Genomic DNA, 27704 nt, shown 5'->3' with positions numbered 1-27704 from the left:
CTCCTGTACTCCCTGTTCACCCATGACTGCGTGGCCATACACGCCTCCAACTCAATCAACAAGTTTGGAGACGACACAACATTAGTAGGCTTGATTACCAACAATGACAAGACAGCCTACAGGGAGGAGGTGAGGGCCCTGGGAGTCTGGTCCCAGGAAAATAACCCCTCACCTAACGTCGACAAAAGAAAAAGGAGCGGATCGTGGAGTTCAGGAAACAGCAGAGGGAGCACCCCCCTATTCACATCGATGGGACCGCAGAGGAGAAGGTGGAAAGCTTCAAGTTCCTCGGCGTACAGATCAAGGACAAACTGAAATGCTCCACCCACACATACAGTGTGATGAAGAAGGCGCAACAGCGCCTCTTCAACTTCAGGAGGCTGAAGAAATGTGGCTTGGCACCTAAAACCCTCACACACTTTTACAGGTGCACAATTGAGAGCATCCTGTCGGGCTGTATCACCGCCTGGTACGGAAACTGCACCGCCCGCAACAGCATCACCGGGGGCAAACTACCTGCCCTCCAGGACACTTACAGCACCTGATGTCACAGGAAGGCCAAAAAGATCATCAAGGACAACAACCACCCGAGCCACTGCCTGTTCACCCCGCTATCATCCAGAAGGCGAGGTCAGTACATGTGCATCAAAGATAGTGCCGAGAGACTGAAAAACAGCTTCTATCTCAAGGCCATCAGATTGTTAAATACTATTAAAATAGCCATCACTAGCACATTAGAGGTTGCTGCCCTAAATACATAGACTTGGAATAATTGGCCACTTTAATAATGGAACACTAGTCACTTTAATAATGTTTACATATTTTGCATTACTCATCTCATATGTATATACTGTATTATATCCTATTCTAATGTATCTTAGACTATGCCACTCTGACATTGCTCGCCCAAATATGTATATATTCTTAATTCCATTCCTTTACATTAGTGTTAGATATTACTGTTAGATATTACTGCACTGTTAGACCTAGAAACGCAATCATTTCACTACACCTGCAATAACATCTGCTAAACACGTGTATGTGACAAATCAGTTTTGATGTGATGTTAAAGTGGAATTATGTTTTTCAGCATTTTTACAAATGAATTAAAAATGAAAAGCTGAAATGTCTTGATTCACTAAGTATTAGTGCCAGTGTGGCTAGTGGGCGGCAGCGTAGCCTAGTGGTTAGAGCGTTGGACTAATAAATAAAAGGTTGCAAGTCCCTGAGGTTGCTAAGGTTGCAAGTCCCTCGAATCCCTGAGCTGACAAGGTACAAATCTATTGTTCTGCCCCTGAACAAGGCAGTTAACCCACTTTTCCTAGGCCGTCATTGAAAGTAAGATTTTGTTCTTAACTAGTTAAATAAAGGTAAAATAAAATAAAACTTTAACCCCTTTGTTGTGGCTAGTCAAAATAAGTTCAGGAGTAAAAATGTGCTTAACAAGTCACATAATGAGTTGCATGGACTCACTGTGTGCAACAATAGTGTTCATCTCTGTACCCGACACATCCAGATAATTGTAAGGTCCCTCAGTCGAGCAGTGAATTTCAAGCACAGATTCAACCACAAAGACCAGGTAGGTTTTCCAATCCCTCGCAAAGAAGTGCACCAATTGGTAGATTTTTTATTTTACAGCAGACATTGAATATCCCTTTGATCATGGTGAACTTATTAATTACACTTTGGATGGTGTATCAATACAAATATAAAAGTATCCTTCCGAACTCAGTTGCCAGAAAGGAAGGATATCGCTCAGGGATTTCACCATCAGGTCAATGGTGACTTTAAAACAGTTAAGAGTTTAATGGCTGTTACAGGAGAAAACTGACGATGGATCAAAAACATTGTGTTGTAGTTACTCCACAATACTAACCTAATTGAGAGAGTAAAAAGAAGGAAGCCTGTACAAAATACAAATATTCCAAAACATGCATCCTGTTTGCAACAAGGCATTAAAGTAACACTGCAAATAATGTGCCAAAGCATTTCACTTTTTGTCCTGAATACAAAGTGTTGTATTGGATTTGACACAACCATATTACTGAGTACCACTCTCCAAATTTCAAGCATGGTGGTGGCTGCATCGTGTTATGGGTATGCGTTACGGACTGAGGAGTAAAGAAAAATGTGAATGGAGCTAAGCACAGGCAAAATCCTAGCAGAAAACCTGGTTCAGTCTGATTTCCACCAGACACAGAGAATAATTCACCTTTCAATTACCTAAAACTCGAGGCCAAAGTTTTACTTAGAGGTTCTTTAACCGCAACGAGATCGGTGTACCTATACCGGGATGGTTGACGCTAACGTGCGCTAGTGTGACTAGAATGACGTAAGTAACAGCAAACTATGGGCAAAAAGTTTAAATTCTTGTTAATCTAACTGCACTCTACCATTTACAGTAGCTATTACAGCAAAAACATACCATGCTATTGTTTGAGGAGAGTGCACAACAACAAAAATGTATCACAGCAACTGGTTTGATACATTCACCTCTGAAGGTAAATAATGTACTTGCATTCAGTAATCTTGCGCTGATTTGTCATCCTGAGAGTCCCAGAGATAAAATGTGACAGTTTTGTTTGATAAAATCCATTTTTATATTCAAATGTAGGAACTGGGCTATACAGTTTGAACTCGTGCTGCCTCTGGCTCCACACCCAACTCGCACAGCCATCTAGATGTGTGAAAGTTAGTGTATAAGCTAAAGATCTATCATGTATGACATTCCTGGAAGTGTGTAAACAAAAATTTTGTATCATCATATCATTTCTGTATGTTCTTTATAGTTAGAAAATGTATAGAAAATGTATCAATTGCAGTATGGCAATGCTTCGCTGGAACAATCTGAAACTTTGCACACACTGCTGCCATCGAGTGGGCAAAATCTAAATTGCGCCTAAACTGCAATATTATATTATGGCCTTTCTCTTACATTTCAAAGATGATTGAACAATTTTTGGGGGGAAAATACATGTTTTTTTGTTTGTATTATCTTTTACCAGATCTAATGTGTTATATTCTCCTACATTAATTTCCACAAACTTCAAAGTGTTTCATTTCAAATGGTATCAAGTATATGCATATCCTTGCTTCAGGTCCTGAGCTACAGGCAGTTACATTTGGGTATGTCATTTTAGGCGAAAATTTAAAGAAAGGGTCAGATCCTTAAAAGGTTTTAAAATCTATGGAAAGACAAATGCTTGTCTAGCAATGATCAACAACAAATTTGACAGAGCTTGAAGAATTTGTAAAAATATATATATATATATTTTTTAAAATGGGCAAATATTGTACAATCCAGGTATGGAAACCTCTTAAAGAACCTACCCAGAAAGACTCAAAGCTGTAATCGCTGTTAAAAGGTGTTTCTAACATGTATGGACTTATGTATGAATACTTATGTACATGAGATATTTCTGGATTTAATTCTCAATAAATGTGCAAACGTTTCTAGACATGTTTTCACTTTCTCATTATTGGGTATTGTGGATGGGTGAGAAAAAAACATGTTGAATTCAGGCTGTAACACAACAAAATGTGAAATAAGTCAAGGGGTATGAATACTTTCTGAAGGCACTGTATATAAAGGCGGCGTCATTGGTAGTAGGCCTATGTTGGAATGTTTAAGACATTAAATGTACTATTAGAATAATAAATTAGGCATATAACAGCTAGCTAGCCCCTATTGATCTAGCAAGGTTTTGAGTTTCCACTGTCCTCAGATGTTGATTAGCCTCAAGTGAAACCTTAACAGAAACAAAATATTTTATTTGCAGGAGGGGAAATTGCATTGATCAAATGATTTGTTTCCAATTATTAGCCGGTAGTAGGTACGAGGTAACACTATCCCATATTCTGTGGCTAAGTTTAGTTTATTAATTCGACAATTTAAAAAAAACAAGCACACATAAAACTTGAAAAAGCCACACATGCACATGAGTAAAATCATTGAGGATAACACAAAGCCTGGGAATTATTTCCATTGTGGTCCTCTTGAGACAAGATGGCTAGACAAGATCGAACACAGTATGGCAGTGAAATAATAAAACAAAAACAGAGAAGAAAAACATCTCATCGATCCAGTTACATCATCAGGGGTTATTCATATGGCCACAGAAGACATCAAACATATTTTTACTTTATTTTTAAAGCTGCCCAGAGAGGGCATTGTTTTTAAATGGGCAGAGTCAACTCATTCCATTCTGAGGCTCCAGTATACAAGAAAGTAACTTTCCCAGCATTACTCCGGAACCTGTATAAGCACACATCAGCAACACCTGATCTGGTGCTATGATTGTGTGCATTCCTAACACGAGGAAAGTAATCAGTTAGATATCTGAGTGCAGGACCATAAATACTCCTGTAAACCAAACCTAGTCTAATCTGGGACACCCAAGCCTCAACAGGCAGAGAGGTAAGTTCCTGAAACAAGCTCTTGCCTATGTGAGTACTTGAACTCACCTTCAATACTACCCTGATCAGATTATTCTGGGCAATCTGGACATTCCCCTTCATAAATTTAGATAAGCCCCCAAACCAGGAAGTACAAGCATAGTCAAAATGGCATTGAATGAGGGCAGTAGCTAGCACATTCATGGAGTCCTTATCAAGCAGCTTGGACATTCTAGCCAAAAACAGAGTCCTGGCATTAACCTTCCCTAGAACTTTATTGGCCATGCTCACACCTCCCAAGCTTCCATCAAGGATACATCCCAAGTAGCTAACAGAGGTTTTAGTAGTCAGCACCTCGCCCCTTAACTCCACACTGATTTCAGAGGACCTACTCAATTTAGGTCTGGATCCAAAAACAATTTATTCAGTTTTCCCTAAGTGCAGAGACAGCTTATTATCTCCAAGCCATTTGCGAATGTTAGTAAACTCTGCGCTAAGTATGCTCCCCAACATAGTTGTACTTTTGTGAGACACCAGAAGTGTAGAGTCATCCGCATAAAGAAAAAGAAGGCAATAACAAGCATCTTTCATATCGTTAATATACAATAAAAACAGCAGAGGCCCAAGCATGCTCCCCTGCAGAACGCCACAACTCATTGTTTCTGCCTGAGACAGTGAAACATTAACCTCTACTACTTGCTCCCTACCTGATAAATTGGACTTTACCCAGCCTAGAGGGATACTGCTTAACCCCAGTGCCTCCAGTTTGGAGATTAAAACAGTGGTTAACAGTATCAAAGGCCTTCTGTAGGTCAAGCAGTACCATTCCACAGAGATTTCCCTCATCAATCTCTTTCCTGAGGAAGTCAGTCAAGTAAAGTTGACATGAATCAGTGGAGTATGTTTTTCTAAAAACACAACCGAAAAGCACCCGCACGCCTGACTAGCATCACCACCCTGGATGGTTCCGACCTTGAATATGTGGACATCTATAAGTACCTAGGCGTCTGGCTAGACTGTAAACTCTCCTTCCAGACTCATATCAAACATCTCCAATCGAAAATCAAATCTAGAGTCGGCTTTCTATTCCGCAACAAAGCCTCCTTCACTCACGCCACCAAACTTACCCTAGTAAAACTGACTATCCTACCGATCCTCGACTTCGGCGATGTCATCTACAAAATTGCTTCCAACACTCTACTCAGCAAACTGGATGCAGTTTATCACAGTGCCATCCGTTTTGTCACTAAAGCACCTTATACCACCCACCACTGCCACCTGTATGCTCTAGTCGGCTGGCCCTCGCTACATATTCGTCGCCAGACCCACTGGCTCCAGGTCATCTACAAGTCCATGCTAGGTAAAGCTCCGCCTTATCTCAGTTTACTGGTCACGATGGCAACACCCACCCGTAGCACGCGCTCCAGCAGGTGTATCTCACTGATCATCCCTAAAGCCAACACCTCATTTGGCCGCCTTTCGTTCCAGTTCTTTGCTGCCTGTGACTGGAACGAATTGCAAAAATCGTTGAAGTTGGAGACTTTTATCTCCCTCACCAACTTCAAACATCTGCTATCTGAGCAGCTAACCGATCGCTGCAGCTGTACATAGTCTATCGGTAAATAGCCCACCCATTTTTTACCTACCTCATCCCCATACTGTTTTTATTTATTTACTTTTCTGCTCTTTTGCACACCAATATCTCTACCTGTACATGACCATCTGATCATTTATCACTCCAGTGCTAATCTGCAAAATTGTAATTATTCGCCTACCTCCTCATGCCTTTTGCACACAATGTATATAGACTCCCTTTTTTTCTACTGTGTTATTGACTTGTTAATTGTATACTCCATGTGTAACTCTCTGTTGTCTGTTCACACTGCTATGCTTTATCTTGGCCAGGTCGCAGTTGCAAATGAGAACTTGTTCTCAACTAGCCTACCTGGTTAAATAAAGGTGAAATAAAAAATAAATAAAAATACATCAGACCCTGTTTGTTAACATGTTCCTACATTTGCTCATGTACAACTCTCTCCAGGATCTTTGATGTTACACAGAGGATAGATACAGGCATATAATTCCCAGGGTCAGACTTTATCCCCCTCTTATACAGAGGTATAACTTTAGCTTGTTTCATGTCCCTGGGAAAGGTACCTTGTTCAAGAGAGAGATTAACGATATGCGTAATACAAGGGCCAATTTGCTCAGCAGAATCTATAAGAAACCTTGCAGGAATATTACCCAGGCCTGTGGCTTTGGAGCATTTAAGCTCTGCCAGCATACTGACTAGTTTGGCTGTTGCTACCTTTGCAAAAGAAAGAGAGTTTGGCTGAACCCCTAACTCTACATAATACTTCTGGACTTGGTTGCTTCCATACAAACCAGAACTGGTGGGCAGCTTGCTAACCAGCTTGCTAACCAGCTTGCTAACCAGCTTGCTGGCAACAGAAGTAAAAAAAAATAATAATAATTTAAAAAAGTTGAATTCATTGGCAACTTCTACTTTTTTCATATACCATCTCCCCCCTGATGTTCAGTCCAATACTGTTTAGTTTGTTTTTGGTAGTACTACCACAGCCTAGTTCCTTAAATGATTTGCAAAGCTTTTTAGGGTCATTTTTGTTCTCAATTAGCTCTTAGCTTCATCCATCCTGCTCTATGCTTCATTTCTTTTCAAGGCAATCAGGCTAGTTTGTTACTTGGTTTCACACTTTGTTGTAATGTAATGTAAATGACTATTTAATTACAAGCAGTGTGTGGACAATATTGATACTTGTGACTTTGGGGAAGTTTTGATTCTACTTTCAAACCAGCAGCAGGTAAAACACATTGTGAACGCTCCCTGAAGTACCTTTACAGAATCCGAGCACAGGTCACATACTACCACAGCCTAGTTCCTTAAATGATTTGCAAAGCTTTTTAGGGTCATTTTTGTTCTCAATTAGCTCTTAGCTTCATCCATCCTGCTCTATGCTTAATTTCTTTTCAAGGCAATCAGGCTAGTTTGTTACTTGGTTGATTCCACCTACTATGACATCATCTTGGTTGGTTGTCCCTATTATTACATAATCCTTGACATACTGACTTCGATGATTTCCCAGACCTGGAACAAACTTTAAAACTGTTCTTGAGCTGTGTTTATCAGATCATCTGCAGAGATATAGCTCTTCAACGATTGTATTGGTGTGTATTCTCCCAAAAATGGTTATTCTACGGAAAATGTTATATAAATACCAGAATTCGTATAATACCCTCCAATATTCTATATGTGCATCTTATGATGGTATTTTGGTTGCTATAACATTTGGTTTGAAGTGGCATTGGCCATGATTATTGAAGCATCCTGCCATGGGCCCTACCACTCCCATTGTTTCACTAGTAGCGATGCTAACGCTGGCTAAGTGTTTTCAACTTGAATGTGAAAAGATTGATCCGCTAAAGGTTCCTTAATGAGATACCAAATAAAACAGATTTTAGCATTGAAAGTAAGAGTTTTGTTGTGATCATCTTACGAGAATACTATTGTATACTGTTTCTATGTCTTTTTTCAATGTGCTATGGGAAGGGTTTCTATAAATAACCCATTGATGATCAAGTTGTCATCTGCAAAACATAAGGCAAGTTCACAACGGTTAACCCACAGTTTCCCAAACTCGGGTCCTCGGGACCCCAAGGGGTGCATATTTTGTTTTTGCCCTAGCACTACACAGCTGATTCAAATAATTCAATCTTGATGATTAGTTGATTCATCTGAGCACCCCTTGGGTTCCCCGAGGACCGAATTTGGGAAACACTGGGTTAGCCCCTTTTAACAATTGATCAAATGCAAAACAGTCCAATGATTGCATATTGCTGTAAGTCTCAAACAAATTACATTAGATTTTCATCTCTCAGCAGTGCATCTCGTAATTTATGCTGCTACAAACCATTGTGCCCAGACAGGAACTATTGAACTCCAATACCAGAGGGCCCTAAACCTAAATCCCTTAAATAATTCATTTAATTTGATAATTAAATCTCTTCACTCAGATAGGAATGATTTATTGCAGACTGTTTACCCTGCACACATATTTTTGCCTTTGTGCAGTGTGCTCAGGAGTGTGGGTCAAATAGGCTGTGAAGCCTATGTGACCTGTGCTCGGATTCTGTAAAGGTACTTCAGGGAGCGTTCACAATGTGTTTTACCTGCTGCTGGTTTGAAAGTAGAATCAAAACTTCCCCAAAGTCACAAGTATCAATATTGTCCACACACTGTTTGTAATTAAATAGCCATTTACATTACAACAAAGTGTGAAACTTTTAGATCGGGATTGATCATTTTCAATTCCATGCACAGAAGGTATCCAATATTAAAAAATGGACATGGTGTACGTGTTAGACATTTCATGGGTCTTTATTTGGTAGAATTATGTCCGTAAGAGTTCTCAGCAGAAAGCATTGGATATGAATATAGGTAAAAACAACACATTCTTCTAAAAACATCTGTTTTTGAACCGTCTGTGTAGGGTAGACGGAGGCTGGAGCAGCTGTGGTAGTAAATTATTATGTATAGCTGAGTATCCTTGCTGACTTGTCTCCAGCTAAGCAGCTCTGGCATGTGAGGCCTGGCTCAGTGTGCTGTAGTAAGGACAAGCACTCTAACCTGACAGAACAGCTCACACTCCACGTTGGCTGTCCCACCTCCCTTGGGGCATCTTCCCGGTAATATTCACTCCACCCTCCCAACTGAATTAAACATGTGTTTACAGCAAGTGCGCATCATGCCTTGGTTATTGTGCTTAACATTTCTGTAATTCACGTTTTATTGCGGATTTGAAGTGGTGTCTATAAAGGGGCAAATCAAATGGACCAATAAAATAAGAAGCTGATAAAAATCGATGTGGCTTCTCATAGATTTACGACGCAACATTTCCCTCGGGGTCAAACACAGTTCAATATCTCGAAAGATCCCTTATAAATAATTCTCAGCTCCTGACTGTCCGTTTCAGATTGAATCGCTCTCTCGTCATAAAGGAACTCTGGCTTCAAAAACACACACTAAGCTTTCCACTGGATGTTAAAGCAGGAGTCCTTGTGCCCTCCCAAGAGGCAGTCCCACAACTTTTGATCAAACAGCCACCGGCAGCATTACTTTGGTGGTCCACTACTCCACAGTGACAGTTATTCATGGGATTGTAGGTTGAATACTAACGAACCACTCTCTGTTCTTCAGGTACCATCACTACCTTCTGGAAACAAAGCTTGGTAGATCATTATTTGGGTTCCTGGATCCTTCCACAGCATTATAAGGCTGCGTTGAGACAATGACTTATCAATGATCCAAGCCCAGCTCAGTTAATCCTTACCATTATGTCCCGGAGTTGTCATGATGCTTCAACAAAATGTACATTATCCCAGGTGCGTTGGTAGACAATGTAAGTAACCTAATTTATGTCCCTCTAACTACCCTGAATGCCTCTGATGATCCTACAGCTATTGTATGCAGTTATCATGTGCATATGAGCAAGAGTTATACTGTTAGCACTGAGGTGGTGTGCCCTAGTAGGAAGTCCACTTTGTGCAGCTCACCCTGCACTAACATAAATAACAAGAGCATGTCTACTTCTGCTAAGCTTCCCAGTAAAGAAATTGAAATAATCAAACACCCCAGAAAAGTGCTAAAAATAGCCCATGTTAAAATATGTAGCTTAAAACCTCAAGGATCCGCCCGTTTTTTAAATTCTTGCCTAAAATGACATACCCAAATCTAACTGCCTGTAGCTCAGGACCTGAAGCAAGGATATGCATTTGAAAATAAACACTGGTACATCTGTGGAAATGTGAAATTAATGTATGAGAATATAACACATTAGATATGATAAAAAGATAAAACCTGCGTTTTTTGTACCATCATCTTTGAAATGCAAGAGAAAGGCCCTAATGCATTATTCCAGCCCAGGCGCAATTTAGATTTCGGCCACTAGTGTATGTGCAAAGGTTTAGACTGATCCAATACAAAATATTGTATCAAGACTACCCAAAATGTTCCTAATTGGTTTATTAATACATTTAATTTCATAATTGTGCACTTTCCTCAAACAATAGCATCATATTATTTCACTGTAATAGCTACTGTAAATTGGACAGTGCAGTTAGATTAACAAGAATTTAAGCTTTCTGCCCATATCAGATATGTCTATGTCCTGGGAAATGTTCATGTTACTTACAACCTCATGCTAATCACATTAGCTTAACTGTCCTGTGGGGGGAGACACCGATTCTATAGTTAAGAAACAAGGTTCATGAAATCAATAATGTGCTAGTAACAGATGACATTCATATTTGTACGTTCTCTGAAACTCACTTAGAACACCTTTGGAGATACAGTGGTAGCAATATAGTGGTTGCTCCACTAAAAGTTTAGTGATTATGCTGCGGGACTTAGAGGTAATTTGTGGTTTAGTACGGTACCCTGCATCACCACTTCATTCCTCCAGACCAGCGCACGGGGAGTTAGAGCACTGATTATGCTTTTGGGTCCTACTGTGTCTCTAACTGACAATGAATGGGCGACATAAACCTAAATAGAAACTGATAACTTAAGTAATACTGAAGTCGTGCAAAATTGTTGTTACACTAAGGTTTTCATTATTTGATTTTGTTAGGACTTTTTTCTCTCTTACTGTAGTACTGTAGCCCACTCCCGACCAGTTACATTGTACAGCGCCTGAGTGGTGCAACAGTCTAAGCGGTGTTGCTACATATGCAGGTTCGATACCCGTGCCGGCCGCCACCCGGAGACCCATGAGGCGACTTTTGGTTTAAATTTAGAATCCTCCAATCCTCTAAAATGTAATTATTGGCGGGGAGTAATATCATATTTTTCAATATGCTGTGGCCTACCGTAGGCGACATGAGTCTCACTAGTGTTGAGTAATGTGCTGTTAAAAGTGGTGTAGGTCTTATTTATTTAAAGAACATATTGAAGTTAGAAGCAATAGCCTACAACTATTTTAGCACTGTTTCCCACTGCTCTAAGACAAGCATGGGTACTGGTCTTGATAAATCAATGAGATTTTATTCTGACAATCTCTGTTTGGGTATTGGTTAGACTACAATTATACAATTAGGGTGTTGAAATCTTATGCTCTTAGTGTAACCTTTATTTAACTAGGCAAGTCAGTTAAGAACAAATTCTTATTTACAAGGACAGCCTACTCCTTCCTCCCCACCTTGGAATTGAACCCCGGTCTCCCGCACGACACAGGGATTCTTTAGCTAAATAGTACTGAAGCCTACTCCCAAACCTCACGTTGTACAGTGCCATATTTTCCATTCCATCCTAACAGAAAACCAGAGGGTTTTTACGTTTTTCTTGGAATAGAAACACTATAATATGAATCAAATTAAATAAGCTACATTTCTTGAAATCAGTCCCATATACTATGTTCTTCCAATTTTTTAAAATGTTATTCTCTTGTACAGCCACTAATGAAAGGCTATTAAATGCTTCTCAAAGATGCCCACTGGTGGTCAAACTAGATTTAATAGCACCAGTGGTTCACACTTAAATAACGTAACATAGAATTCTGCGGCACCATGCAAGCTGCGCAGCAGTATGCTGCAACTTTTAAAGGACAAACCGCTGTACATGGTTATAACAGAAAATACAGAAATGCCATTGGTGGAGGTGTTCCTGTAAAGCTTATAGATGGCTACAGCTTTATCTGCCTCATCTAAAGGCCATTCTTGACAGAAGCTCCTATGGACCACCAAGTGCTAACAGTCAGTATCTGGATAACTTGTGTGAAATGCTTGATAATGTATGTGATATCAACAGACCGGTATATTTTCTGGGTGATTTAGATATTGACTGGCTTTCATCAAGCTGCCCACTCAAGAAAATGCAACCAGTGCCTGCAACCTGACTCAGGTTATCACTCAACCTACCAGGGTATTTACAAAGAGCACAGGAATTAAATAATATATATGTATTAATGCTGCAGAAATTTGGTTGAAAGCCGTATCCAAATCCATCAGATATAGTTGACTTATCTAGGAAACCAAAGATCCAAAGGCTGAGCCTTATATCGTGTACAAGAGGTCATACAAGAAGTTCTGTTACTCATGTTCTTCCTACAGCATGTTGTTGATGTACTTATGAAATTGCTTATTCCAGTTACTAATAAACATGCACCTATTAAGAAAATGACTGTAAAAACTTAAATTCCTGTATATTAATGAGGAATTTAAAAATGGTATAGTTGAGAGGGATGAGGCAAAAGGAATCGCAAATAAGTCTGGCTGCACAACCAATTGGCGGCAGGTAGCCTAGCGGTTAGAGCGTTGGACCGAAAGGTTGGAAGATCCAATCCCTGAGCTGACAAGGTAAAAAAAAATCTGTTGTTCTGTCCCTGAACAAGGCAGTTAACCCACTGTTCCTAGGTAGTCATTGAAAATAAGAATTTGTTCTTAACTGACTTGCCTAGTTAAATAAAAAAGGTTAAAAAATAATGATGCCCAGCATAAGACTTTTTCTAATCATAGTCACACACCTCATGTAATCTTGCTCATAAGGTATAGATGTGTTAATATGTTCTGTATCACAACTAAAGTGGCCAAATAACTTCCTAAAATTAAGCAGAATCTGCTTTACAACGGGTGTAGAGCCTAACTGGCATACATGAGCAGCCCGTGAGTTTCAAGTTTGGGGAAGATCATTTTCACCATAAAAATGCACCTTTATCATAAAAGCATTACATGCATAATCACATTTGTGGTCACTTTTGATAATGGTGTTTTCCTGCTAATGGAACATTCAAGCTTATAGCCTACTGCCATGTGCGCATTGCTGTGCTTATGTGAAGAAATAGACAAATAGATGATCAACATTTAAAGCTAAACATTCTCATCCGTTGTGTCATCTACATTGAGTCCTTTTTTGGTGGGAATGCTAGTGGTTGTATTAATTTGAGATCTTTCGCATCCCACAACTGTCTCAGACGATGTTTGGAATATTTATTTTATCACACAGAATATATCAACTTTTGTACTATGGGGGATAGTAGATTGACATAGGTTAGTGCTTTTGCTGTTCAGTAGCCTACTCATCTTGTTGGCTGATGAAAAGAAGATGCGGACAGTTCTTCTAACAGCTTCAATGTGCAATTCAGAATTGGCTAAGGATGAATGCAGTTGTGTCCCTGATGTGTCTGGCAGGTTGCATAAAGTTTAATGACACTTTTTTATTTTCAAGTCCTCCTACTGTATTAATCCAGATGTTCCTACCACGATAACGCGTTACTCATTTGACTGTCTTTGAATCTAAACATTCCTCTCACTATTAAAAATGAGAGGCCCTTATTTGAACCTTGAGGAACACCTAATTGTGATGCTCTCAACATTACAAAAAGCCAAAGAAGTACATTTTCAGTGTGATCATGAGGGTGACATTAGGCCTAATTAGAGACATTTAATGGCAGCGTCTGCAGTGGAGAACAAGGAGAGTCGTTAGGCGAGAAAACTGAACATCGCCTAACGTGTTTAATGAGACCGGGTTCAATGACCTACTATGGCTTTTCATATGGCGCTGACGCTTTTTTGCAACACTCCTTAATGAGAATCAAGGCCACTTGAATGCAGGCCGGTGAACCACACTTTTAACCCACTAACAGGCCAATCTCTTCACATCTGCTCCTCTTCTCGAAATGCTCAACATCCCAATACAGTATCTTATTAGCCTGGTTCATCTACCACATTTGTAACTTTGCTAGTGACCAGTGTTGGAGGTAACAAGTTACAAAGTAACGCTTTACAGTAGTGTTACTTTTTTCTCTAATAAGTAATATAATAGAGTACTGTTCCAATTTGAGTAATAGTACTACAGTTACTGATCAAAGATATGTAGTAATTATTTCATTACTTTTGTTTTCATTCCCTTCCTAATCTAATGAAATGTATTGATCCAAATAAATATTTGTTGATGGTAGCTGGGTGGTACTAAAAACACATTTAAAAAAAGATGACCATGGTAAAATATACGGTGTCCGATAAATATATATAGTATGTACAGTGCCTACGGAAAGTAATCTGATCCCTTAATATTTTCCACATTTTGTAACATTACAGCCTTATTCTAAAATGGATTTTTTTTCTCTCAGAAATCTACACAATATACCCCATAATGACAAAGCGAAAAGAGGTTTAGACATTTTTGCAAATGTATAAAAATAAAAAAAAACAGAAATACCTTATTTACATAAGTTTTCAGGCCCTTTGCTACTGGACTGGAAATTGAGCTCAGGTGCATTCTGTTTTTATTTGCCATTTGGTATTTTATTAGGATCCCCATTAGCTGTTGCAAAAGCAGCAGCTAACCTTCCTGGGGTCCACACAAAACATGAAGCATAATACAGAATGACATAATGCAGAAGATCATTAGACAAGAACAACAAGGACAGAACTACATACATTTGTATAAAGGCACACGTAGCCTACATATCAATGCATACACACAAACTATCCAGGTCAAATAAGGGAGAGGCGTTGTGCCAAGAGGTGTTTCTTTATCTGTTTTTTTGAAACAAGGTTTGCTGTTTATTTGAGCAATATGAAATGGAAATTGAAGGCTCCATATAATACCGTACGTTTTCTTGAATTTGTTCTGGATTTGGGGACTACGAAAATAACCCTGGTGGCATAAGTGTGTGTGTCAGAGCTGTGTGTAAGTTGACTATGCAAAAGATTTTCAAAAGTGATGCAGTCAACTCTTAGCCAAGAGAGACTGGCATGCATAGTATTAATATTAGCCCTCTGATTACAATTAAGAGGAAAATGTGCCGCTCTGTTCTGGGCCAGCTGCAGTTTAACTAGGTCTTTCCTTCCAGCACTCGACCACACGACTGGACAATAATCAAGATTAGACAAAACTAGAGCCTGCAGAACTTGCTTTTTGGAGTGTGGTGTCAAAAAAAGCAGAGCATCTCTTTATTACAGCTAGACCTCTCCCCATCTTTACAACCATTGAATCTATATGTTTTGACCATGACAGTTTACAAGCTAAGGTAACGCCAAGTAATTTAGTCTCCTCAACTTGTTCAACAGCCACACCATTCATTACCAGATTCAGCTGAGTAGCACTTAAGGAATGATTTGTACCAAATACAATGCTCTTAGTTTTAGAGATGTTCAGGACCAGTTTATTACTGGCCACCCATTACAAAACAGACTCCAACTCTTTTGGTCGTGGCAGCATCATACTGTGGGATGTTTTTCAGTGGCAAGAACTGGGAATCGAGGGAAAGATGAACGGAACTAAGTACAGAGAGATCCGTGATGAAAACCTGCTCCAGAGCCCTCTGGACCTCAGATTGGGGATGAACATTCACCTTCCAACAGGACAACAACCTAAGCACACAGACAATACAACGCAGGAGTGGCTTCGGGACAAGTCTCAATGTCCTTGAGAGGCCCAGCCAGAGCCCGGACATGAACCCGATCGAACATCTCTGGAGAGACCTGAGAAAAAGATGCTCAGCTCCCCATCCAACCTGACAGAGCTTGAGAGGATCTGCAGAAGAGAATGGGAGAAACTCCCCAAATACAGGTGTACCAAGCTTGTAGCGTCATACCCAAGAATACTAGATGCTGTAATCGCTGCCAAAGGTGCTTCAACTAAGTCCTGAGTAAAGGGTCTGAATACTTATGTAAATTTCATATTTCCGTTTTTATTTTAAACAATTTGCAAAATATTCTTAAAACCTGTTTTTGCTTTGTCATTAAGGGGTATTGTGTGTAGATTGATGAGGGGGGGGGACTATTTCATGAATTTTACAATAAGGCTGTAAAGTAACAAAATGTGGAAATACTTGTGAATACTTTCCGAAGGCACTGTATAAACTGGAAGTAGAAGCCTAAATATTGTTGTCCATTCGTTTAATACATTTAGGAGAGGAATGGTAGGAGAAGACAGGAGTAGCCGTTACCTGAGTAAACAGCCAGGCGAGCTTCATGCGCTTGGCTGTGGCGTAGCTGCACTCCAGGAGCCGCGGCCGGTTGTTCACATCCACCAGGCACTTGTTGTCATCGTCGTCGATGGTGGGGCTCAGGACCCCCAGGTGAAGCTGATGTGAGTTTGTGTAGTACACGTTCTGGAGAAGGAAATTACAAAAAAGGACATGTACCAGATGAGTGTCAAGCAAACAGAATGGAACAAGGAACATAAATGGCATCTGAATGGAGGCACTGAAGGCAAGCATCAGGGAGGTAATTGGGTGGGATTATGTTTGTCTGTCACAAACAAGACATTTAGAGAAGCAATTATCCAAATGTAAAGCAACGTTTGAGCCTTTAATCTGTGATCTCGTATCCTGGTAGCGTATAGCTGACGTGGGATACGGTGATAAGTGGTTATTAAACAGGAGTCGGTCCATAGATTGACATTCCTTTCCAACAGAAGGCTTAATGGTGTTTCCTCACCATTCAGAGCTGGTGACAGAATCTCATTAGTCTGAATGCCTGTGAAGAGAGGACTCTGTCTTGCGTTACCTGCCAGGTCCTTTGATAGGTCCTAATGGTGTTTATTGTAATAAAGCCACAGCTTGAAGTGTTTACACACTTTACAAAAAACATTGTAATTCAAAACAGCAAGTAGTAGAAAGGAATTCATAAAAATGCATACATTGATGGACATTTTTCCAATAGAAATTGTGGTTTCACTTTACAATAAGTGTCCCTAATATCATCCAATTACATGGTAGTTACATCAGTAAAGTGAAACTACAATGTAGGTACATAGCAAACCTGTTATTCCTGTTATTCCTGTACAATGGTTTGTGGCATGCACTCATTCAAGGATTGACAAATACATTCACAATTATGATATACTGGGTGAGAGGAGGTTTAGCCACAATTAAATATAGTTTGCTGTGCAATCTAATGCACAAAAATGACAAATATCATTCAAAATCGTCGCTGACCATGACAGTGGCCATCTCTTTCACACAGCCAGCCACATTAAAATGCTTTCCGATAAGAAAGAGAAATCTAGTGGAGTGATTATTTACAGAGGCTTAATTGTAGTGGGACATCCTAATTGCTGGTGTTTGGCAGCCCCACCTGTTCTAACAGTGAAGAGGTGGTGGCAGGACAGAGACAACAGCTGTGCTGAATAAAATAGCCATGTTGTCTGCATATGTGATGAAGAGGTTTCTCAGTGTGGGCTGAGCAATGAGGTTAACCCTAGCAGCTGGGATGGGGAGTGAAGAGAGAGGGGACATCACTATAGTTAGCAACATGGCTCAGAAATACAGATATGCATCTGTTGGTCACAGAGACCTTAAACTAGTAGCCAGCTTAACTTCATGATGTGTTGTTCCTTCTCTCTTTCTAGAAGCAATCAGTTACAAGGCAAAAATACAGATTGAGGCCTTCAATCAAACTGAGGACTGAGAAATACAGTGCCTTGCGAAAGTATTCGGCCCCCTTGAACTTTGCGACCTTTTGCCACATTTCAGGCTTCAAACATAAAGATATAAAACTGTATTTTTTTGTGAAGAATCAACAACAAGTGGGACACAATCATGAAGTGGAACGACATTTATTGGATATTTCAAACTTTTTTAACAAATCAAAAACTGAAAAATTGGCCGTGCAAAATTATTCAGCCCCCTTAAGTTAATACTTTGTAGCGCCACCTTTTGCTGCGACTACAGCTGTAAGTCGCTTGGGGTATGTCTCTATCAGTTTTGCACATCGAGAGACTGAAATTGTTTCCCATTCCTCCTTGCAAAACAACTTGAGCTCAGTGAGGTTGGATGGAGGGCATTTGTGAACAGCAGTTTTCAGTTCTTTCCACAGATTCTCGATTGGATTCAGGTCTGGACTTTGACTTGGCCATTCTAACACCTGGATATGTTTATTTTTGAACCATTCCATTGTAGATTTTGCTTTATGTTTTGGATCATTGTCTTGTTGGAAGACAAATCTCCATCCCAGTCTCAGGTCTTTTGCAGACTCCATCAGGTTTTCTTCCAGAATGGTCCTGTATTTGGCTCCATCCATCTTCCCATCAATTTTAACCATCTTCCCTGTCCCTGCTGAAGAAAAGCAGGCCCAAACCATGATGCTGCCACCACCATGTTTGACAGTGGGGATGGTGGGTTCAGGGTGATGAGCTGTGTTGCTTTTACGCAAAACATAACGTTTTGCATTGTTGCCAAAAAGTTCAATTTTGGTTTCATCTGACCAGAACACCTTCTTCCACATGTTTGGTGTGTCTCCCAGGTGGCTTGTGGCAAACTTTAAACGACACTTTTTATGGATATCTTTAAGAAATGGCTTTCTTCTTGCCACTCTTCCATAAAGGCCAGATTTGTGCAATATACGACTGATTGTTGTCCTATGGACAGAGTCTCCCACCTCAGCTGTAGATCTCTGCAGTTCATCCAGAGTGATCATGGGCCTCTTGGCTGCATCTCTGATCAGTCTTCTCCTTGTATGAGCTGAAAGTTTAGAGGGACGGCCAGGTCTTGGTAGATTTGCAGTGGTCTGATACTCCTTCCATTTCAAAATTAATCGCTTGCACAGTGCTTCTTGGGATGTTTAAAGCTTGGGAAATCTTTTTGTATCCAAATCCGGCTTTAAACTTCTTCACAACAGTATCTCGGACCTGCCTGGTGTGTTCCTTGTTCTTCATGATGCTCTCTGCGCTTTTAACGGACCTCTGAGACTATCACAGTGCAGGTGCATTTATACGGAGACTTGATTACACACAGGTGGATTGTATTTATCATCATTAGTCATTTAGGTCAACATTGGATCATTCAGAGATCCTCACTGAACTTCTGGAGAGAGTTTGCTGCACTGAAAGTAAAGGGGCTGAATAATTTTGCACGCCCAATTTTTCAGTTTTTGATTTGTTAAAAAAGTTTGAAATATCCAATAAATGTCGTTCCACTTCATGATTGTGTCCCACTTGTTGATTCTTCACAAAAAAAATACAGTTTTATATCTTTATGTTTGAAGCCTGAAATGTGGCAAAAGGTCGCAAAGTTCAAGGAGGCCGAATACTTTCGCAAGGCACTGTATATGTGCACCAGACAGGTCAGGGCTTCTTGCATGCATGGCTTTGAGATGTACGTTGGGTTGTTTGGATGACCCAATTGCTGGATTGCAGGCATTGGGTCAATAGTTGTGTTGTTTTCTGTAACTACATCAAGTTTGGGTTGTTGGTGCTGGGTAATTAAGGTTGGGCAATGGATATTTGACCCAGCCAGTGGGTTAATTCTCCTGCCACAAGTGCATGAAGTCCACAGAATACTTGCAAGTATTCTAGTTCTAATGCGATTCAGTGACTGACGAGTGGAAACCGGCAATTGTTATTTCGTGTTTTGGCTGAATGAAATCCTTGAAAACGGTATGTAACAAAATGTTACGAATTATACATTTGATGGTAATTCAGGTTATAGGTTGTCCTATCATAATCAGGTAGGTAGCGTTACCTAGATAGCTATTAGCACAGAAAATGGCTGACACTTCTTCTGGACTGTCTCGGACATTGTTTCACATGTTAGCTGGCTAGCTAGCGAAGTTAACATGGTTAGATTTGACATATTCTTGATCTGGGTTAATTTAACCAAGCTATATGCTGGCTTGTCTCATGCTTGCATGGTGATTGATTGATTTAGCTAGTGTTACTGTACTGGTTTTCAATGGTTTCTGACAGTGGGAGTATTAGTCGAACTTGTGAAGTTGAGGAAGATGGATGCAAATTCTATTAGCTAGCTAACGTTAGCGTTTACCTTAAATTTTAGTTGAGCTAGCTAGCTATGTTTCTAATATTTCTGTACTTAAATTCAGAGGTCAAGGCCAATGAATGGACAACAATGTAAAAATTAACTGAATGAGTGGAACCTGGCCTCTTTGATTCCAAAGTAAGTAAAAGTGAGAAATGTATTTTTGAGATTGGGGACACAGCTTTGGGAAGGAAAGAAACACTGATTTTCATTGACCCTGTAAAAAAAACAGTCTTCCACATTGTCATTGATAACCAATAGTACAGCCTTAATGGAAACATTAAACATTAAACTTCACCAGAGCCTCTTAACAACCATCCAGCCACTTTGGGACTAGTTACAGTACATGCACAGCTACCATAGATTGTCTGGCATTCATTTCACCATACTTGCTTTATTGGTAATTTCACAGACATTCTGTCACAGTGACCAACCTGACACACAATACACACATATTACAGGCTACGAGCAGCTCAATGGGCACTTAGGGACAAAGAGCCTTGCTTAAAAGGCACAACGGCAGTAGATGGTATCCAGAGATATTGTAGCTGGTAAACCTTTTTCCTGACGGATCACTCTAGGCCAATTTCCCTGCAGGTAGCTTGGGGGTTCGAATATCAGCCTGCCTTTCTAACCTCGAAACTACTAACGCCTCTATTATGCGCTTTCCTCACTCCCTTGCCTTTGTACAACTACACTGCTCAAAAAAATAAAGGGAACACTAAAATAACACATCCTAGATCTGACTGAATGAAATATTCTCATTAAATACTTTTTTCTTTACATAGTTGAATGTGCTGACAAAATCACAAAATGTTCAATGGAAATCAAATTTATCAACCCATGGAGGTCTGGATTTGGAGTCACACTCAAAATTAAAGCGGAAAACCACACTACAGGCTGATCCAACTTTGATGTAATGTCCTTAAAACAATTCAAAATTAGGCTCAGTAGTGTGTGTGGCCTCCATGTGCCTGTATTACCTCCCTACAACACCTGGGCATGCTCCTGATGAGGTGGCGGATGGTCTCTTGAGGGATCTCCTCCCAGACCTGGACTAAAGCATCCGCCAACTCCTGGACAGTCTGTGGTGCAACGTGGCGTTGGTGGATGGAGTGAGACATGATGTCCCAGATGTGCTCAATTGGATTCTGATCTGGGGAACGGGCGGGCCAGTCCATAGCATCAATGCCTTTCTCTTGCAGGAACTGCTGACACACTCCAGCCACATGAGGTCTAGCATTGTCTTGCATTAGGAGGAACCCAGGGCCAACCGCACCAGCATATGGTCTTACAAGGGTTTTGAGGATCTCATCTCGGTACCTAATGGCAGTCAGGCTACCTCTGGCGAGCACATGGAGGGCTGTGCGGCCCCCCCAAAAAATGCCACCCCACACTATGACTGACCCACTGCCAAACCGGTCATGCTGGAGGATGTTGCAGGCAGCAGAACGTTCTCCACGGCATCTCCAGACTCTGTCACGTCTGTCACATGTGCTCAGTGTGAACCTGCTTTCATCTGTGAAGAGCACAGGGCACCAGTGGCGAATTTGCCAATCTTGGAGGTTCTCTGGCAAAAGCCAAACGTCCTGCACGGTGTTGGGCTGTAAGCACAACCCCCACCTGTGGACGTCGGGCCCTCATACCACCCTCATGGAGTCTGTTTCTGACCGTTTGAGCAGACACATGCACATTTGTGGCCTGCTGGAGGTCATTTTGCAGGGCTCTGGCAGTGCTCCTCCTGCTCCTCCTTGTACAAAGGCAGAGGTAGCGGTCCTGCTGCTGGGTTGTTGCTCTCCTATGGCCTCCTCCACGTCTCCTGATGTACTGGCCTGTCTCCTGGTAGCGCCTCCATGCTCTGGACACTACGCTGACAGACACAGCAAACCTTCTTGCCACAGCTCGCATTGATGTGCCATCCTGGATGAGCTGCACTACCTGAGCCACTTGTGTTGGTTGTAGACTCCGTCTCATGCTACGACTAGAGTGAAAGCACCGCCAGCATTCAAAAGTGACCAAAACATCAGCCAAAAAAGCATAGGAACTGAGAAGTGGTCTGTGGTCACCACCTGCAGAACCACTCCTTTGTTGGGGGTGTCTTGCTAATTGCCTATAATTTCCACCTGGTGTCTACCCATTTGCACAACAGCATGTGAAATGTATTGTCAATCAGTGTTGCTTCCTAAGTGGACAGTTTGATTTCACAGAAGTGTGATTGACTTGGAGTTACATTGTGTTGTTTAAGTGTTCCCTTTATTTTTTTGAGCAGTGTATTTAATCTGGCTTATCAACCCTTCCCTCAAAGTATTTAATTTAGAAATGTGGGTGAAACTTTCCCTTAAAATCTCTCCCCTAGCAGTTAAGCCTAGCGGTCAAGAGCGTTGGGCCAGTAACGGATAGGTTGCTGGTTTGAATCCCCGAGCTAGCAAGTTGGACAAATCTGCCATTCTGCCCTTGAGCAAGGCAGTTAACCCCCAACAACAGCTACTGCTGCCCGGGTGCCAAAGACGTGGCGGTCAATTAAGGGATATACTTAATTTAGTAAAATATACTAAATTAATTGTGTGTGGTGGCATTGTCAGTGTGCCTCGATGGTTTGCACAAGTCCTTATATTCTAAAAAAAAAATCACATGATTTCACTAAGGTGGAGGTGACCAGACCCTACCCATTTGTGTTGGCTCTTGGGAACTGCTCACAGGTGTTTGCAGTCATTAGTGGACTGGCATTGGAGCAAGATACACTGCTTGGGGCACTGGATGTGTCCTATTATGTGTTTGATTGGACTTTTCTATGCCTTTGTTCCTGCTTTTTGCCTATTGTACGGATTGTGGCTCGTTTTCCTTTCGTTCAATTACTGAAGAGCATTCTGGTATGCTTTCATTCTTCCACACCAATTTACTTTTAATACAAATGGTAGATTTTGGAGATTGTGAAAAGTGCTTTATGAACGAAATACACTTATTAAGTCATGAGTCATTAGTCCATGTCCTTAGTGGAGTGACATTCAAATGTAATATTTTACACTTGTTCTGTGTAACAATGTTTTAACTCTATCCAAATGTAGACCATTACTGTATGGCAAAACAGCATGGTGTGTGTGTGGGTGTGTGTGTGTGTGTGTGTGTGTGTGTGAGCTGTCACCTAAGATGTCCGAAGTGTGCCAAAGAATGTGATTATCTATTGATTAGCTCTGGCATCAGAGCTATCAGACAGATCTGTGTTAATACCACTTAAGACAGACAATGTCACACACAAACGCATGCTTTGTTTTTCTCCGATTGCAATCTGTGTGTGCACACCAAGTTCAACTGAGGCATTAGTCTGATGTTTGGACCTTAGAGAATATGAATCTATTCTAATAAGCATTCCTAGCTTATGAAATATTATCTTGTGAAATATACTGAACAAAAAAATGAAACGCAACATGTAAAGTATTGGTCCCATGTTTCATGAGTTGAAATAAAAGATCCCAGAAATGTTCCATATGCACAAAAAGCTTATTTGTTTACATCCCTGTTAGTAAGCATTTCACCTTTGCCAAGATAATCCTTCCACCTCACAGGTGTGGCATATTAAGAATCTAAATAAACAGCATGATCATTACACAGGTGCACCTTGTGCTGGTGACAATAAAAGGCTACTCTAAAATGTGTAGTTGTGTCACACAACACAATGCTAGAGATGTCTCAAGTTTTGAGGAAGTGTGCAATTGGCATGCTGACTGCAGGAATGTCCACCAGAGCTGTTGTCAGATAATTGAATGTTAATTTCTCTACCATAAGTCAACTCCAATCTTTGTTTTAGAGAATTTGTCAGTACGTCCAACTGGCCTCCCAAACGCAGACCACGTGTAACCAAGCCAACCCAGGACCTCCACATCTGGCTTTTTCAACTGCGGGATGGTCGGAGAACAGCCACCCGGACAGCTGATGAAACTGTGGGTTTGCACAACCAAATAATTTCTGCACAAACTGTCAGAAACCATCTCAGGGAAGTTCACCTGCGTGCTCGTCGTTCTCACCAAGGTCTTGGCCTGACTGCAGTTCGGTGTCGTAACTGACTTCAGTGGGCAAATTCTGACCTTAATGGCACGCTGGAGAAGTGTACAATTCACAGATTAATTCCGGTTTCAACAGTACCGGCAAATGGCAGACAGCGTATATGGTGTCGTGTGGACGAGCGGTTTGCTGATGTCAATGTTGTGAAGTGTCCCATGGTGGCGGTGGGGTTACGGTATGGGCAGGCATAAGCTACGGACAATGAACACAATTGCATTTTATCAATGGCAATTTGAATGCACAGAGATACAGTACCGTGACGAGATCCTGAGGTGGTCACACCAGATACTGACTGGTTTTCCGATCCACGCCCTTACCTTTTTTTAAAAGGTATCTGTGACCAACAGATGGATGTCTTTATTCCCAGTCATGCGAAATCCATCGATTAAGCCCTAATGAATTTGACAATTGACTGATTTCCTTATATGAACTGTAATTCAGTAAAATCTTTGAAATTGTTGCATGTTGCGTTTATATTTTTGTTCAGTGTAATAAATAGACATTAGGGCTTTGTTTCAATGTATGTTCTGAAATGCAGGCAATAGAAATTCATTATTTGAAATTCAACATTGTATATTGATTGTGAGGGGGTGGGATGGTAGAGTAAGCAAAAATATTAAAGAAAAATTGAAATTAGGATTACATAAATTACCCAGCTGCTGGGTCAATCCCCCAACCCAATGTGCTGGGTTTGTCACAACCCAGCAATATAGACTAATTTACCCAAAAACTGGGTTAAGCGCTCAACCCAAGGGACTGGGTTAGAAGCACTACCCAAACCCGCTGTGTTGAATTAACCCAATGCTGTGTTAGCCCAATATTGACCCAGCACTGGGTAGTCAAATATGAATTGCCATATTAGGCATAACTGAATTTCTACCTTTTAAGATGCCAAAATAGAAATTGTTTTCACCGATTGTTTTCAGTATCCTAATTTTGTTTTCTGATAGTTCCAGGGCAGCCATCTCCAAAGTTCACTCAAAAGGCAATAGTTCTGGACTGGGTTTGATTTCGTTTTTGTTGTTTTAAGTATTCAAATGTTGTTAATTATCTTTTAAAACTTCCATTCTTAATCTATTGCTCAGTTATCACTTGGCTCATAAATAATTAGGCTGTTTTAAAGGGACAACTACCTAAGGTCAACATCCCCATATTGTTCACATTTCTTCCATGTAAAAAAATATTCAGTCTTTGCTATTTTCTTCATTACCACGCGGATTATTTCAAGTTGTATTGGATTTATTTGAGACATTGAATAGATGTTGTTTAGTATATTTATTACATTTACTATGTTTATTTTTTTTCTCTGTGAAGTAAGTTCATATTAAGTCATTATTTGGCTTATTTACAGTGCATTCGGAAAGTGTTCAGACCCCTTTACTTTTTCCACATTTTGTTACAGCCTTCTTCTAAATTAAATATATTAAATATATTAAATATATTTTTTCCCCTCAATCTACACACAATATCCCAGAATGACAAAGCAAAAACTGTTTTTTTTTTTAAATAAATCTTTACAAAGGTAAAAAAAAACATTTTTTTTATATACCTTACTTACATAAGTATTCAGACCCTTTCCTATGAGACTCGAAATTGAGCTCAGGTGTATCCTGTTTCCATTGATCATCCTTGAGATGTTTCTACAACCAGATTGGAGTCCACGTGTGGTAAATTCAATTGATTGGACATGATTTGGAAAGGCACGCACCTGTCTATATAAAGTCCCACAGTTGGCAGTGCATGTCAGAGCAAAATCCATGAGGTTGAAGGAAGTGTCCGTAAAGCACCGAGACAGGACTGTGTCGAGATACAAATCTGGGGAAGGGTACCAAAAAAAATGTCTGCAGCATTGAAGATCCCCAAGAACACAGTGGCCTCCATCATAATTAAATAGAATTTGTTTGGAACCACCAACACTCTTTCTGGAGCTGGCCGCCCAGCCAAACTGAGCAATCGGGGGAGAAGAGCCTTGGTCAGGGAGGTGACCAAGAACCTGATGTTCACTCTGACCTTTGGCCTGAATTCCAAGCATCACATCTGGAGGAAACTTAGCACCATCCCTACGGTGAAGCATGGTGGTGGCAGCATTATGTTGTGGAGATGTTTAGACTAGTCAGGATCGAGGGAAAGATGAACGGAGCAAAGTACAGAGAGATCCTTGATGAAAACCTGCTCCAGAGCACTCAGGACCTCAGACTGGAGTGAAGGTTCACCTTCCAACAGGACAATTACACTAAGCACACAGCCAAGACAACGCAGAAGTGGCTTCGGGACAAGTCTCTGAATGTCCTTGAGTGGCCCAGCCAGAGCCCGGACTTGAACCAGATCGAGCATCTCTGGAGAGACCTGAAAATAGCTGTGCAGTGATGCTCCCCATCCAACTTGACAGAGCTTGAGAGGATCTGCAGAGAAGAATTTGAGAAACTCCACAAATACAGGTGTGCCAAGCTTGTAGCATCATAATACCCAAGAAGACTTGAGGCTGTAGTTGCCGCCAAAGATGCTTCAACAAATTACTGAGTAAAGGGTCTGAAAACTTCTGTAAATATGGTTTAAGTTTTGATTTTTTTAATCCATTTTAAAGAATTTCTAAAAATCTGTTTTTGCTTTTACTTTAGATTTGAAAAATCTATTTTACAATAAGGCTGTAACGTAACGAAATGTGGAAAAAGTAATGTGGTCTGAATACTTTCCGAATGCACTGTAGATACCTTGTGTTAAACATTGGAATGTAACCAAAAATGTGATCTAATTTGCATATTCATACTGAGTTTACAACAAACAGAATGTTCGCCACAAGTTTCCCAGAATTGTTTGCCAGAAGTTCACAAGTTACAGCAACCATTTGCCACAAAACTAATTTGCATGTGAAAATATGAGCTTGTCGCAAATTTGAGGCAAATTGGTCAAAGGCTTGCCACAACTGTTTGTCAGAAGCCTGTTTTTTCAGTAAGTGTTTACATGTTGCATTTATATTTTTGTGGCATACACACACGCATTAACACTGACCCATCTTGTAACACATGCCTTAAACATCATCCCACACCCACACATATCTGAGTCCAAACACAGACACCCCACATCACTCATACAGAAGTCATACAGGAGAGGAAGTCTAAATAGATTCATTGAGATCTCCTAACTCTGACATCACCCCATAGAAGTTGACATTTCAAACGGTTAAGGGGGTTATGGTTAGGTAAGGATTAAGGTAAGGGGTTAAGGTTAGGGTTTAGGGTAGGGACATCAAGTATTCCGGATAGCACTAAGCATACAGGTGATGAGAGAGAATGGAAAGTCATCATGGTAACTAAATTCTGTGTCTGCAACTCTGGTATGCTCCCATGGTGATTTAAATCAGATTCCTTTCGATCCGAGTTGGATCATACTTTTTTATCCATGTAAAGTAGGCTAATATAGATAGGTAAAATAAATGTCAATCATTTTGTAAACAATATGATATACAGGGAAAAT

The 27704-nt window shown here is 40.5% G+C and overlaps 1 protein-coding gene across 1 annotated transcript in view; it reads right to left on the bottom strand.

Annotated features, from left to right (window-relative positions):
* LOC112252597 (polypeptide N-acetylgalactosaminyltransferase 18) overlaps nucleotides 1–27704 on the bottom strand; it is a 99521-nt gene that overhangs the window by 21965 nt on the left and 49852 nt on the right. The window contains exon 10 of the mRNA XM_024423962.2: nucleotides 16362–16526. Coding sequence (XP_024279730.1) covers nucleotides 16362–16526 — 165 coding nt within the window. The remainder of the gene's footprint in view (nucleotides 1–16361; nucleotides 16527–27704) is intronic.

Source organism: Oncorhynchus tshawytscha, linkage group LG06, assembly GCF_018296145.1.
Source record: "Oncorhynchus tshawytscha isolate Ot180627B linkage group LG06, Otsh_v2.0, whole genome shotgun sequence".
Classification (NCBI taxonomy): domain Eukaryota; kingdom Metazoa; phylum Chordata; class Actinopteri; order Salmoniformes; family Salmonidae; genus Oncorhynchus; species Oncorhynchus tshawytscha.
This window is presented reverse-complemented; position numbering and strand designations above follow the sequence as displayed.